General features: G+C 41.3%; 3 protein-coding genes across 5 annotated transcripts in view; 1 reads left to right on the top strand and 2 right to left on the bottom strand.

Annotated features, from left to right (window-relative positions):
• Positions 1–33: 33 nt before the first annotated feature.
• Positions 34–14,883, top strand: part of AKIRIN1 (akirin 1) — a 96,150-nt gene continuing 81,300 nt past the window's right edge. For 2 of the 3 annotated variants that reach the window (XR_013993813.1, XM_081056522.1), the window contains exon 1: positions 34–380. The gene's annotated coding sequence lies outside the window, so the exon portion shown is untranslated. Of the gene's footprint in view, positions 381–9,769; positions 9,969–14,883 lie in introns of those variants that run through there. The other variant, XM_081056523.1, reaches the window with a different exon arrangement.
• On the bottom strand, positions 1,994–9,634 carry MYCBP (MYC binding protein). Its single transcript, XM_081056524.1, has 5 exons — positions 9,504–9,634; positions 9,236–9,308; positions 5,684–5,732; positions 5,313–5,442; positions 1,994–4,217 (listed from the first exon to the last, which is right to left on the bottom strand). The coding sequence occupies exons 1-5, from the start codon at positions 9,585–9,587 to the stop codon at positions 4,173–4,175; spliced, it is 381 nt and encodes a 126-aa protein (XP_080912650.1). The 5' UTR covers positions 9,588–9,634; the 3' UTR covers positions 1,994–4,172.
• GJA9 (gap junction protein alpha 9) lies at positions 10,367–13,091 on the bottom strand (the record flags this gene model as incomplete). Its single annotated transcript, XM_081058055.1, is given in 6 exon segments — positions 10,367–12,190; positions 12,194–12,224; positions 12,226–12,530; positions 12,536–12,556; positions 12,560–12,644; positions 12,646–13,091. Coding segments are annotated over 6 exon segments (1,530 nt in total), but the record flags the coding sequence as incomplete, so codon positions are not given.

Below are 14,883 nucleotides of genomic sequence, written 5' to 3'. Positions count from 1 at the left end.
TAGGTGGTGTCCGTCACGTGCCCGGAATCACCTGACTCGGAGCCGAGGTGGGGGGAGGAGGAGTCACGAGGAGGGTGGCCCCGCCGGGCCGAGCCCTCTGCCCTCCGCCCCAGCCCGCACCTAGGTCCTGCCCAGCCACGCGCGTTGTTTCTCACCGCTGTCCTGCCTGCCATCTTCGGAGCTCCGGAGGCCATCGCAACGGGAGATGCTCTCTGGGCATCTGCGAGAATTGATTGTCCTCCTACTACAACTGTACTCGCCCAAATCAACGTTTATTGATGGCTGCGAAGTCCTGGGGCACAAGGAGCACAAAACTGGAATCGACACGGACCCTGCCTGCTTCCCCGCTGTTAGAAGATTAATGGATATCGGACCTCTGCGTAAGTAGCCTTGGTACGAGATATAGGGTGGGAAGGTCAAAGGTACAGATGAAAATGCTCGGGAGTTGGGAGGGTGAGAGTCTACAAGGACCTGGTGTCTGAGCAAGGACTAAGGTGGATGGCTATGAGTGGGAGATGCAAAAGTATGAAGGAGCCAGCCAGAATGTGGGCAAAACCTCAAACAAGGCAGAGTGACGAGTGTAATAACAGTTCAGCAGGTAGAGTAGCAAATCACTGACAGTGAATACTGCTGCCACTTCAAACTAAACAGGACTCAATTTCCCCACCTACCCACCTATCCAAAGTCTGGTTCTCCAATAATTCCATCCCCTCATTGAGCACTGCATCTTCTATGACCTCCAAGTCAGAGATCAAAGGAATGAATGAAAGCAAACCAAAGTAAATGTTTGTCACCAAGTGTTTGAGAAAGCTAAAGGAATTTCCACCCTCCAGGGATGGAAAGTCAGGCTTTAGAATGGAAATTGGACAAAAGGAGGATCTTCCTCCGAAAGTAGGGGTGGGGGTGGTACTGGTCTTCCAAGGAAACTAACCTCTTGATTATGAAGGGAAAGCATGTTCATGCAGGTTTGGGACTTGGTTATGTCTGAATCTAGAAATTAAAGGTAGGATACATCCTTGAGGTCATGTAGTGCAACTTTTTGCCTATAGAGGATCTACTCTACAGCATCTCTAATAGACATATAGCATCCACTTCAATAATTTTAAAAGGAAGAGAGCTCACTATCTCAAAAGGCAGCCAATTCCACTGTGATAGAACTTTGTTTAAAACAAAGTCTCTTCTTCAGGCCAAAAATCACACTCCCTGGAGCTTAAAAAGGGAACGATACAGGAGTAGTCTTCATCTCTTTAATGACAGCCCTAGATTGCAGTCTTCATTACCCACTGTCTTCCCTGCTCCACATTAAACACACTCAGTTCCTTCAACTGTTCCTTCTACGGTGATGTCCAGCAGAATGTTAGATGATGACAGAAATGTTCTACATCAGTATTGGTCATTATAGTAGCCTATGTGGAATGAGCACTTGAAATGTTGCTAGTGTGACTGAGGAACTGAACTTTAGATTTTACTTAGCTTTAATGGTCAGATGTGGCTATGACTACCATATTGGACAGCACAGCCTTATGTTGTCAAATGCCCTCTCCCTATTGGTCACTCTCCTTTATATATGTATGCATTTGAGTTTGTCAGCATCCGTCAAATCCCTGGTGTCTACAATGCAATACTGACCAATACAGCTTTCAGGATGACTGTTTAGCACCTGGACAATATTTCTATTAATGCTTTCCAGAATGGAATTTTTTGTTTTACTATCCAGAGTATAAGTAGTTCCCACTGATAATAACTAGAACTAGTACTCTGTCAGCAGTCCTAGTGCCTAAACTTGTATAACTGCATTTAACCTAAATATAAGACTTAATATTTCAGCTTTTTGATTTAGGCCCAGAAGTTCAGATATTCCCAAGTTGTTAAGCATTTCCAAGCATGTTTCAATAGCCTATCAACCAGCCCTTCCAACTTTGTGGCACTTCCAGATTTGGCATCACTACCATCTGACCCACGTGTAGTCTTTTACAATTTGCAAGATACTTTTCATCCATTATATTTGATTTGTTCCTTACAAAACCTTGTGAGGTAGGCAAGATATGAAATCGGCATTTTATAGATGTTAGCTGAAGCACAGCAGGAACTGAATGGATGGGATCTTTTTTCTACTCCATTGAGCCTCTTCTTGTATACTGTCTTCATCCAAGACCTTGATAGAAATGTTGAAGAAGACCTTCAGAGGCCAGGCTGACCATAAATTCTTAAATAGCACTGACTGGTACAGCAATTTAGCAGGTCAGTTCCACCAAAAAGTGTGATTATCCAACCCATGGGTTGCCATTCTGTCCAAAAGGATGGTACAAGAGACAGTCACCTGACTACATAAATATTAATAGTGGTCCCATGGGAAAAATGCAAATGAGGATTGCCTACCAGAAAAGTTATACTTGTCTGTATACACAAAGGTACTGTCATACCAACTGCTTAAAGAAGCCAAGTCTCCCTCTCTTCCAAAACCCCTATGGGGCCATATTTTATTATTCTTTTGACTTTTCGCACATCTTATCCCAAAGTGTAATTGCTTATATACGTGTCTCATAACTAACTTCAAGTCATTCATTTTTATAATACCCAGTACTCAGTACACTGCTGTCCATGTAGGAGGCACTCATTTGGTAAAAGATAAACCAATATTCAAGTGAATGTTCTTCCAGCAGTATCTGGCCCCCCTCCAAAAACAAACTTGTGACTAAAAGAGACCCAGACCATTACCATATTCCTGCCAATATGACTGATTAAAATGCCCTTAAAATTGTCTTAGTGACAGTTTCCAGCAGGTGCCGAGACTTTTGCTAGTTAAACCAGCTTTCATTGGGTTGTTTTTTCTCTGTGTTTTGACCGAAAAATAAAGACAGGTTCTCTAACAATCTGGATAAGATGCATGAAATAGGACTACTTAATAATGTCAGTCAATCAGTAAGGAAAATAAATGATTTAGAAAACAAAACGTCTGTGTGTAGGTGTTCTAAAAGAAAGGAGAAAGGACTAACAAACAAGAATATAGTGCTTTACCATTTACAAATCTTTCACATACATTCCGTTTGACCCTCACAACAACCCTGTGAGGTAGGCAGCACAGATATTCTTCTCATTTAACAGATGAGGAAAGTGAATCTCAGAGCAGTTAACTAATGTGCCCAAGGTTCTACAGTTGGTAAATAATTTGTATTAGTATCAGTCTTTGGCCTAAAAATTCAGCACCCAACTTCCCCTCATGCTTGCCCTACCTACTTCACAGGGATAATGAAGATAAAATGACTTCAAGGCTATAAAAATACTTTGAGGGAAAAAAGCACTATATAATTATACCCGCAAACTATAATTTTCCACGATATATGGCTCATTCCCCTTCTCATCCCAACTTGTGTGTGAACCCAGAATTTTATATTGCCTCTGTTCTGTGCTCAACTAAGCAACTAATACAGCGGAACAGTGTGATCCTGTTTAAAGTTATATAAATTACAATCAGGGTAACTGCTATTACAGCAAATTGAAAATCAACACAGAAAGGCCAATGTGCAAGTAGGCCCACTGAAGCACAGAGCGAGCAAGGCAACATTATCAGATCGGGCAGGATTGCATAGAAGGAAAACATGGTATCAGAGTTCAAACTGGCACACACATGGTTATCTAAGGCAAAGTGGTGGCAAAGAAGAATTATTTGTCCCACATGATATAAAAAAGCAAAAGATTCATGGGAACCCATCCACGCAGAAGCATCTGTCACGCAGATCTCTCCAGCTGCCCACAGAGAATATGAACAGTATCATCTACATTTTAAAGCATGACTGTACCTGTGCTCATATCCTGAACTAAACCAAGAAACAGCTCCATGCTAACCTTCCTTGGCTAAAATACAACCAGTACCAGCATTCCTAGTCAGACTAAAAAGCAGAATGTCTTTTAAGGTAATGAATTAGATGGCTGTGTTTAGAATTTTTTTCAGCGTTCATTTTGGATTCTCCTGCTTTTAAGACTCCAAAAAAGTTATATTGAGTTTTTATTGGTGATTCTAAGTATATGTGTTTATAACAGTTAAAGTGTAATAGGTGAATTAAACATATTAAAAGAGTTCTATAGCATCTGTTCAGAAAAGGTTATATACTATACAAACTATTCAAGTCATACAAAACCATTTTTCAGTGTCTTTTCAACTGAGAAGAATCCTATTCAGCACGCTTCTCCTCCTGAGGTGGTTCATACTGAGCAAGCTATAGGGCAAAGACAGAGGAGTTTAGGTGAATTTTAATTCTATATTGGGTAAAAAATTTAATGGTAACAAAACGAGTCAACTATTACTCAAATTTTGTCAGTAAGTTTGTATTGATATTCTATCCTTTTATAACCAGTCAATGATTTAATATTTAATACAAGCAAACCTAATGAAGGCTCTTTTTACATCAACTTTTACTATCACTAGGAAACTAAGATTTAATTACAATTCATGGCTACACTGCTGAAATACTTGACATGCAATAATCTGTATCTTCCCAAAGATGCTGTGGCTTAGAGTAAGGAACTTTCTTCCCCTCCACCAAAAGTTTACTGAACTTTCTCCTAAAAAGTAGAGAAAAAGAATTACGTGACATGAATCTAGCAGTCAATGAAGAGCTGCTAATGTCTTTGACTTACAAGATGCCCAAGAGTTAACTGGCATGTGCACACTATGGAATCTTGGTAATTTAAGTTACTGCATTTTCTTTTATGTTAAGTTGTGGAAGAGTACTAGGCTAAGATCTGAGTTGTTCCGTTTAGCTATCAGAGTTGTTGAGAAGATAAAACACATCATGAGAAAGGCCTAGGGTGATGTAAAATGCATTGTGTGATTAAGAGTGTGGTAAAACCTCAAAGACTTAAGAGTTGACGAATTTGAAATTTATGAAAATTCTCACAGGAGTTTAAACAAAGGAAAAAACTTCAGCACTAGACAAAATTAAGTGCAAACAAAATTTACAGAGGTACGTTAACACATGACAGGGCCTCCACATTATGACTAGCAATGGCCCTTTACTGATCTACTTACATCAGTTTCTTAAGACTCAGAAATCTCCATTTACTTTTATAAGCAGCATTAACCAATGTTCTCTTTTTGTTGATGCAGGTTCCTAAGAAACTCTTGACCACACTTGGCTGTCCTATTTATAATTTATCTGTGGTTTTCTAAAAAGGGCATCCATTCAGCCTTGCAATTAATTGAGATTAATATTCACCTTCCTCCCTCCCCTACTTCCATTTTAGTGAGGTTTTGGTCATATCATCACTAAAGGTAAAATTATTTTTAACATGAATTCTTTTTAAAAATTTACCTTTGTTTTCAGTTTTTTATTTTCTTCTACAATAGCTTCATATTTCTCTTTCATTTCTGCCAATTCTAGGCGAAGCAGCTCTATTTCTGGATTTTCTGGGGTAGCAGCTCCTAAGTGATGCTTTAAAAAACTAATATTAAAGTTAAGAATTTACTTGAGCTGAATGAAACTAATGAAATAGCCCAGAATAGCATCAATATCTCTGATCAGAGTCACCCCACCCTACACCCATATTTCCCCAGAGATCATCATCCAAAAACTCAAAGGAAAGTAACTTTGTCAATAATCAAAAGTATTTTAAACGTTATTATCTATGTGATCAGAGTTCCACAAATAAGGCCTTTTTCTGACTTGAAAGATGAAAAGGATACTCCAAAGCACTATTAGGTTTCTCTGGTTCTTCATATAAGGCTACCAATACTGCAAATCAAAAAGCAAAAAAAGCAACAATTAAAGTCTTAAATTTGAATGGCTGAAATTGTATTCCATAACCCGGTACATATGCATATTAAGTGCCTATTATATGCCAAGCACGTTGCTAGGACTGTCTAGACTATGGTGAACAAGACAGACATGGTCCCTGCTCTCAATGAATTTACAGTCTAGTGCAAAAGCAAGGAACTAGACAAAAAAGAGTACAAGGGGACAGTACAGGACAATGGGTCTTGGGAGCACTTTGGAAGATCACCTAACTCAGCCTAAGGGCACCAGGGAAGGCTTCCTAAAGGAAGGGAAGGAAGACCTGAGACTGAGGTGATGAGGGTTGCAGATGGGAAGGGCAGGAGGCAAACGAACAACATATTGAGGAACGGAAATTCAAGGGTGGCTACATGGAGTTGTGAACCATGTGGCAGGAGTATCCACTGTCAGTGCTTTACTGAAGGAGCTGGAAAGGTGGTGGGGAGCAGACAAGGGAGGGTCCTGCAAGTTCAGCTGGACTCTGATCCTAAGATCAAAAGGCACATAAACATTTTTAGCAGGAGAGGGACAGCATCACTCTTGACTGCTATGTGGAAAATCAACAAGTGGGACCAGAATAAAGGAAGGAAGAATAGTTAAGAGGCTAATGTGGGAATCACACGTTGAAAAAAAGACACCTGCACTAGAGTGATTAGAGGGGTGGAAATAAGGCAGATAAATTTGAGAAAAATTTAGGAGAGAACCAATGTGGCTATGGTAACTACTGGAAAACTGAATTCAAAATGTTCTTCAAGAATGAAGTTTCATACACAACATGCTAAATAACCACCAACCAAAAACTTTACCAGTAATCAACATGCTCAAATCAATACTAAAATATTTTAGTGATTTCACATCCAATAGCTCATGTCAGCACTACCTTGCTCACCTTCTACTGAACAAATTCCTCCTAGGATTTACTACTCAGATAAAAATCTCTCTAAACCAGTGGTTAACTTTTTTGTGCATGGAACCCTTTGAAAAATCTGATAAAAGCCAAAAATATGTAACTACACATAAAAAATGTGCATATCTAGACCCCAAGTTAAGAACTCCTGTTGTAAACCAACTTACATGCTTCCCTTTTATTTTTTAGTTTTAATAACTCATCAAAATAATATAGACAATATGTAAAAACTCAAATGGGCAACTACTTTTAACAACTAAAATTGAGTTCTGATAGTTACTCTTCATCTCTAAATACACTTACAAAACTATTTTTCTGAGAAAACGTTTATACCACTACTACCCTCACCTCTCCCCCTTTTCAATGTTGTAGTACCCTGTAATTCCTGTACTTACTACCTTTTTCTTTAAATTATATGCTAAAACTTCTGTTTCTTTCGTTAATTTCCACTGATCTCTATTGAGTCCTAATTTTATAAGACATGAATACTCTTATCTTTTCTTCCTCTTCTTCCCCTATCCCATTTCTTTCCATTTTTAAATTTCTGTCAGTGGTGCTTAAAAGTTTGATAATCATAGAACATAATGTAAATGTCAAGTTTCCTGTGTTTTTCTATAGATGGAATATACTTCCTTTTAATCAGACAAAATCGCTATACCCGATGTTCCCCTTTTTGCCTTAGCAGCCAGGATTTTTAGAGGTTGATACAGTGCTCAAAATAACTAAAATACTTCTTCTTCCAAATGACTTATCATCTTTATCTTTAGACATCCAGTCTTACAGTGTTTTAATGTTAGAAGCAGTTTCAAATCCTCTTGGAAATAAGCTAGATAAAAATTATAAATTAAATCTATGTAAAGTATCTATGTTTGAAGCTGAAAATCAAATTTTAAATAGATCACATCAGTAGATAGTATGTTGTCTGATGTTGTTTAGGAAACTGGAAATCTAGGGAGGTTGAGGGTTAGATACCAGTAGATAGGAGCAAGGGAAAAGAAACCTCCAGTGGTTTCCAATCTCATGAGGTTAAATCCATATATGGCTACAAGGCTGTACATCTTCAGTTACCTCCCACAAGCGTCACTTTTTTGCCCTTTACCATTCTTTTACTCACTCCATCTAGCCATTCTGGCCTCCTTACGCTTCCTGGAACGCTTGACATCACATACTATTTCATTCAGGTCTCTGCTTAAATGTTACTTAAGAGCGGCCTTCTCCCCACCTATCCCCCATACAAAAATGGCATACCCATCACTCTTTATCACCTACTTTGCTGCTTTTATTCATAACACTACTGGCTGACACTATGTATTATCTGTCTCCCCCAACTGTGAAATAAGCTCATTTAAAGATGGGAATTTTTTTTTCCACTACTGTATCCCCAGTGCCTAGAACAGAGACCTGAATAAAATGGTTGATTAAATGAAAGAAATGAACTTGTGGAGTTTTTTTGAGGGGAGAGGGTCGATGAGATTCTAAGTCTCTGTCACACTTCCAGAAACAACAAAGCTCGGCGCTTTCATAGAGTAGTCCTTTAATGTTTACTGAAACTTATTTGCAAAGAGATAGGGAAACCATTACCTAAACCCAAGGTAAGTAGCAATTCAAAATTACCAGCCCATGCTTGGGAATTCAAAGCCCTGCTTTCTGCTAAGACGCCAGAATTAGTTCTCCCACAATTTTCTCCTAACCTTTGCTTCTGGCCAAAGAGCAGTTACCGAATTATTTCCCAGACACTTACTGTTCTTCTCATGTGGACCCAGGTCCTCATCCCTGCCAGCTCTTCTACACCCTTGAAAGCCCCAGCCAATGAGTGATATGTAACAGGCATTCAAATCAACTGCTGAGCTAATGAAATAAGCCGTGCCCAACTATCTCTTGGAACCCTCCAACGTCAAGCACCTTACTTAGATCTGAACCCTGGAGGAAGAGACACGGTGTGACAGCTTCCATTTTAAAAAATGAAAACTATAACCATTTTGATGGGCCCTCAAGTTCCTTAAACTGTAATTCTACTTGAATTATGAAATCTGCACAAAGTAGGAATGGATACGGACTATGAAACCGGGGTTGAAAAGCCACAGCCTCAAAGACTGAATCGCCTACTTTGGGGATTAGGCTCACTTAGCTACTTCACAGCGCACTTTGAAATCGGTAAATTTTCCCACTTGCCCTTTGTTCGAGGTTAAACGTTTCTTAACAGGAGTTTGAGGACTCCGCAGAAACTGTAAAGCGGGAGGAATTGGACCTCAATGTCTTTAGCAAACATGCCCACTGCGGCTGCTCGAGGCTAAGCAACGGAAGTTGGAGAGACTTTGCAACAGCTGCAACAGTTTCAATCCCGGCCGGGAGAGCGGTAGCGCGAGCGAGGCTACCCAACCCGGGCGGTGTCCTGCAACTAAGCGTGTGCTGATCCCCGCCGAACCCCGAGGCCCCCCTCGCTGGACCCCGGGCGGGTCGCACCACTACGCCCTCCATTCCCACGCCACGGCTTCTCGGGCGCAGCCCCGAGGAGCACGACGAGGACACGAGGAAACATCTCCTAGCCCATGCTCACCCTTGGTCAGCGTGTCCAGCACCCCCGACTTCTCCAAGTACCTCCGGAACTGCTCGCGCTTCGAGTCGGCGGCCTGAGAAGACACGGCGGGTCAGTGGCCGAAACCCGGGGGCCGGAGAAGGAAGAAGGCGCTGGGAGTCCGGCAAACCCCGCCTCCGCCTCGCTACCTCAGGCCCCCAAACCTGCGCGCGCGCCCCCAATCCCACCCGGAGCCGACCAGCGGCTGGCTACCGCCCGCACGCCCCCAGCCACGCCGCGCCCCCCTCACTTTGTAATGGGCCATAGTGACAGCGGCAGCGGCGTCGCTGGCGCCGGAGACCGTGGCTGGCGGGCTCTGAGTAGCACTGCTCATGCGCGGAAGGCCGCGCGCGCCTGCGCACTTGCGAACCACGGTCCGGGATGGCCGGGGTGTGGCCTGTTTTCATGGCGACCAGGACGCTCTGGATGTCCAATAGTGAGCTGAGCCGAGGGAGGTTGCGTAAGCCCGCCCATCTGGCTATGCGAGCCTCACCTCTCTTTCCTCTTCCGGTCGCTGCCCGGTGCTTTTGCTCGTCGAGAGGCGAGGTTTCGATAACTCGAGACAGCGTCCAGGTGGGGCCAAAGATGGGCGTGGCGCCCAGGGACCGGGCCCGCGGACCCAGGAGCGCTAGGACTACTGCCCCCGGGAAGGAAGCCCGAACACCGGTGGTGGGCGAATCCGTCTCAACTGGGACCTCGGAAGCTGTGGTAACATGTATGTGCTGGCTTCTTGGCTCTCATCCTGAAAAAATACCCAAACTGATCCAGGGCGACCCTTGGATTTTCAATGGCTTGAGGAGTGGGTTTAGAATCGTATGTTTCGGTTCTAGCTTTTACGTTTCGAGTTTTACTTGTTTTGTGGCCGACTTGATGTGGGCCTATGTAGCGTGAACAGTGACGTGCTAATAATAGCTAGCACTATTGAGCGCTTACTGTGTACCAGGGACTGTATTAAACACGTTTATTGTTTTAATCATACTATACCTGTGGGGTAGGTATTGTTAGGAAAGTGGCGAGATTAGATGACCAGTTGTCCAGCCAAGACTCCAACTTGGGCACCAAATTCACGATGCTATAAACTGGTCAAAGAAAGCCGCCAATCTTTTTAAGATTTTATTTACTAGATAACATGATTATACACAAGACACATCAGATTGCAGTCTATACGGAAACTAAGTCAAGTCCCAGGAGCAAACAAAATTTAACCGGTGTACAGAAATAAAAGATCAGTAACTAAAAGGAGGAATTATATACATTAAAAACAATCTGCTAATGATACAGGAGAGTTAGCATGTCCCTGGGTAGACGGGGAGGTCCGCGGTGGAATAAACAAAGACAGCCATATCCTAAAACTCCATGTTTTGAAATCACTCCTTTGCCCCAGGACATAATGTAACACGGCCTTGAGATTAATCGTAAAATTCCTTTTGGCCTGACAAATGGAGCAGATCTGACAGATAAGAGTGGGATACTTTGCTAATTCCTTTAGGATGGGCGAGCAGAACAAACCTGGTACACGAATTTCATTAGAAGGCGCCACTTTCCTTCTTCAAACAGCTCCCCTTCCCCAAACAGACAAGGGAAGGTATAAAAGTTTAGTTTTTTAACCCACATTTAAATGTCTAAATTCTGGTTTCTTTATGACTTTTGAGCATTTTCAGAAATCATTTCAGTAATTGTGAATATTTATGAAATTCTTATACTTTGCTAGGGAAGGGAAGGTATAAAAGTAAGAGCTTTTGCCTCAGTCAGGGGCCACCCCCATTCGGGACCCCCCTCCCACTCGGGATCTTTGACTCCTTGCTTTCAATAAACTGTCCTCTTTTTAAAACTCTTTGCCTCTCCTGGGTCCGTGTTTCCATTCTTCGGTCTCACGAGACACGATCCCGGCCCACACCCAGAAACTGCCAGCAGATACAACATCATCTACATCGTCTGGGGACTCACAGGAAAATATTCCTCCATCACTAAGGCTGCAGTCTCTTCAAGGAAAATCGTGGTTCCAATCCATTTAGCCTCAATTCTGAACGTATGATTTTTCCAAAATCAGTTTTCACAAATTCTGAAAGGAGCCGGTGAAAAACTAATCCTGATTTGGTAACTCTATGTCTTTAATTTTAAAACTAACCCTTCACAATTCAGAATTTGAGCTGTTTTCCCTTTTTTGAAATGAGTTTGCAGTTGTCTGTCTTAGCGGCTGGTCTTTAGAGCTGCCCTTATCTGTTTTGTCTGTGCTTCGCCCACCGCTAGGGTACTTCTATAATATATGCAGAATGTCTAAAATCCAACAGCTGTTCAGATCTGAAGGTCAGTGGGAGCCTGCCTACTAATGAGGTTGTTTGTTAGTAACACTAAATGATTTGGAGGACAAGCGGTATGATTATTGCAGGTTCTGACCAACTCAGATCCACAGGACAAGTCTCCCGAAGAATTTGGAGTGTCTGGAATGTCAGCTGGTTGAAAGTCTCCTTGTAAAGGACAAAGGGTTCTGATTGTGCCCTCTCTGAACTGGCCCTTGAGTTTACCTTTAGGAAGTGATGCCCAGTTTTCATCTTCTGTAGAGGGATTCCATGTAGCACGAAGCCATGTTGGTTTCCCAGTGCAGTTAGCTGGCGGGGAGAAAGCTGTTTGGGGTGACTGCCCCATGTGGTTGTTCAGATCTACAGTAAAACCTGGAATAGAACAGTGACCTCTAAAGTACTGATTCCTTTTGCTGTCTTTGCCATCAATTTCTCTTTTTTCCCTTAACTGGTTACCATTAACTTCTTTTCCAAATATTTTATGAGTGTCTTCAATAGTACTTGAGCTGATGTGTTGAATATGACTACAGGTAGTACTAAGTATGCACATCTCATTAGAAAGCACAGTTTCCTGTTCTTCCAGAATGCATTTCTCATGATTTCCATTGTGATTGTCAGGATATGCCTGAAATGTAGATTAATTTAAACTAGGGTACACTGCTGCGTGTTTGCTTTTCCACTAACAGATTATAATCAGGTGCAGAAGACAGTCGCTTCAGTGAATTTGCAGATGTGCTCTGATATTTGGCAAGATTTTGTTTTGACTTATTCACATAGAATTCATTATGCTCATCCTTCAATTTATATTGTCCCGAAAGCCCTCTTTTAATCTTTTTAAAGCCTAGATGGAAAATTTCTAGAACATTTAAGAAAAGTGAAACAGTGGCTATGGATTGCATAAATAATAGGAATATTGTCTTTTCTATTGGTTTTGAGACAAAGCAATCAATTATATTTGGACATGGGTGGCCATGGCATTAAATTGAGGCTCTAAATGAAATCCTCATAAAAGATATTGTCCAATCATGAACCCAATTTCAACTACAGAGTGAGCTAAAATGTGTATCACATAAGTGCAAAGCAAGGTTCCCAAGGAGAGCTTTATTTAGTTTCCTTTGCTCCAGCTGATCGAGTTCTTGCTCTAATGTCCTCCGATTCTCAGACATTTCAAACTCTACCCTCTCCAGTTCTCCTCTCAGTTGAGCTTTCTCCCTCTTCCTCTTTCTCCAGAGCCTCAGTCGGTACAAAGCATGACCCATGTAAACCAGGGATGGTGAAGACACAAATACCACCTGCAGAACCCAGTAGCTAATGAGGGAGCTAGGAAAGGTCTGATCATAGCATACATTTCTGCATCCAGGTTGTTCTGTATTACAGATGAATCCAGACTGCTCATCATTCCAGACATTTTCAGCTGCTACACCCAGAACAAGCATTCGAAATATAAACAGGATGGTGAACCAGACCTTTCCAGTCATGGTGGAGTGGATGTGAACTTCCTCCAGAATGCCTCCAAAGAAATTCCAGTCCCCCGTGTTTATTTAGTCGGCCATCTTAGGTCTGAACCCCGTCAACTAGAAGTCAGATAAATTCTTCCATTCTGATGGGCGTACTATATCTTAAAGCAAACCTATGGCCAAAATATGAACAAAGCATCACTCTTTCAGTGTGCTGGTTGCTTTACTTTTTTCCTAGAGTTGTGATAATCTCTTACCAAGAATAAGATGTCAGGAGCTTAAAAATCACTTCTGTTTAGACCTCAATGCAATGAAAAAAAAAAACAGAAACATGATACCTGGGAGGGATGTATGTAAACTCTATGAAGAATAGAACTGTAGGATTCCCTATAAGAAAGGAGTCTTCTTAGCTGAAGTTTGTTGTTTTATTTTTTTAAACTCAGAGCTTTTGGAGAGGTTCCTAAAAACTATTGATTTGCTCTTACAAACCTATTTTTAAGATTATTTCATATAAAAGTTATAACCAAAATCAATGATTTTAAAATCTCATTTATAGCCAAAGAAAAATGAATGTGTTTCATTTCATAATTCAGTTAGATACAGCATTTAATGAAACCAGAGGAAACATCTGGCTCTTGCTATAGGAATTCAGATTAGTTTTTTAACCCACCTTTAAATGTCTAAATTCTGGTTTCTTTATGACAACTTTTGAGCATTTTCAGAAATCATTTCAGTAATATAATTATGAATATTTATGAAATTCTTATACTTTGCGGTGAAAAATATTGTAGTTTTTTTTTTTAGTATTAAAATCTGCTGATATATTTCAGTTCTTACTCTATTTCATACCTATCATTTATACAGCCTGCCTCCTACAAATTAAAAGGTGCCATTGGGAGGCTTAGACAAAAAGTGGTTCCAAAGCCGGTTTAAAATAATTTTTTATTGCCCAGGATATTTTCTTATTTCTTTTCTTATGGCTTGTGGTGTTTTTCTTGTTTTGTTTTAACAGGACTTTATTGGGGAACAGTGTGTACTTCCAGGGCTTTTCCAATTCAAGTTGTTGTCCTTTTAATCTTAGTTGTGGAGGGCAAAGCTCAGCTCCAGTTCCAGTTGCCATTGTCAGTTGCAGGGGGCCCAGCCCACCATCTCCTGCGGAAGTCAAACCGGCAACCTTGTGGTTGAGAGGACGCGCTCCAACAAACAGCCATTCGGGAGCTCAGTGGCAGCTCAGTTCAAGGTGCCCTGTTCAATCTTAGTTGCAGGGGGCACTGCCCACCATCCCTTGTGGGACTGGAGGAATCAAACCGGCAACCTTGTGGTTGAGAGCTCACTGGCCCATGTGGGACTCGAACCGGCAGCCTTCGGCGTTAGGAGCAGGGAACTCTAACCGCCTGAGCCACCGGGCCAGCCCTTGTTTTCTTTTCTAATAACTATAAATTCAAGCTTAGGGAAGCTTACTTTCGTCTTGAAAGACAAAACATTGAAGCTTTTATGTGATTTGCTAAACTGATCTTGTTTTAAGAGAGAGATGGTAGTTATCTTGTAAGAGTTAAATTTATGCCCTGAATGATGCAGGTCTAAGTCTAAAAGGAGACTTAGGTGGTACTAAAAAGAGACAATAGCATTGTTGACAAAATTATCTACTGGTGGCATTTGCAGAAAGAAGCCCTTGCAAATTTCTAAACAACAGTAAACTCTGTTAGGAAATTCTAAAGTGTCTTACAGGCCAAAAAGGGAATGAGATTAGTAAAATGCCTCAACAGAGTTTGAATAAAATACTAAATTTGAGATTTACTGGAGCTTGGATATGTAAAAATAGGTTGCAAGTTGGTTCATGCTTACAGTGGTCTCAAGTTCACATAAACTACTG

The sequence above is a fragment of the Rhinolophus hipposideros genome (assembly GCF_964194185.1).
Source record: "Rhinolophus hipposideros genome assembly, chromosome: 8".
Classification (NCBI taxonomy): domain Eukaryota; kingdom Metazoa; phylum Chordata; class Mammalia; order Chiroptera; family Rhinolophidae; genus Rhinolophus; species Rhinolophus hipposideros.
This window is presented reverse-complemented; position numbering and strand designations above follow the sequence as displayed.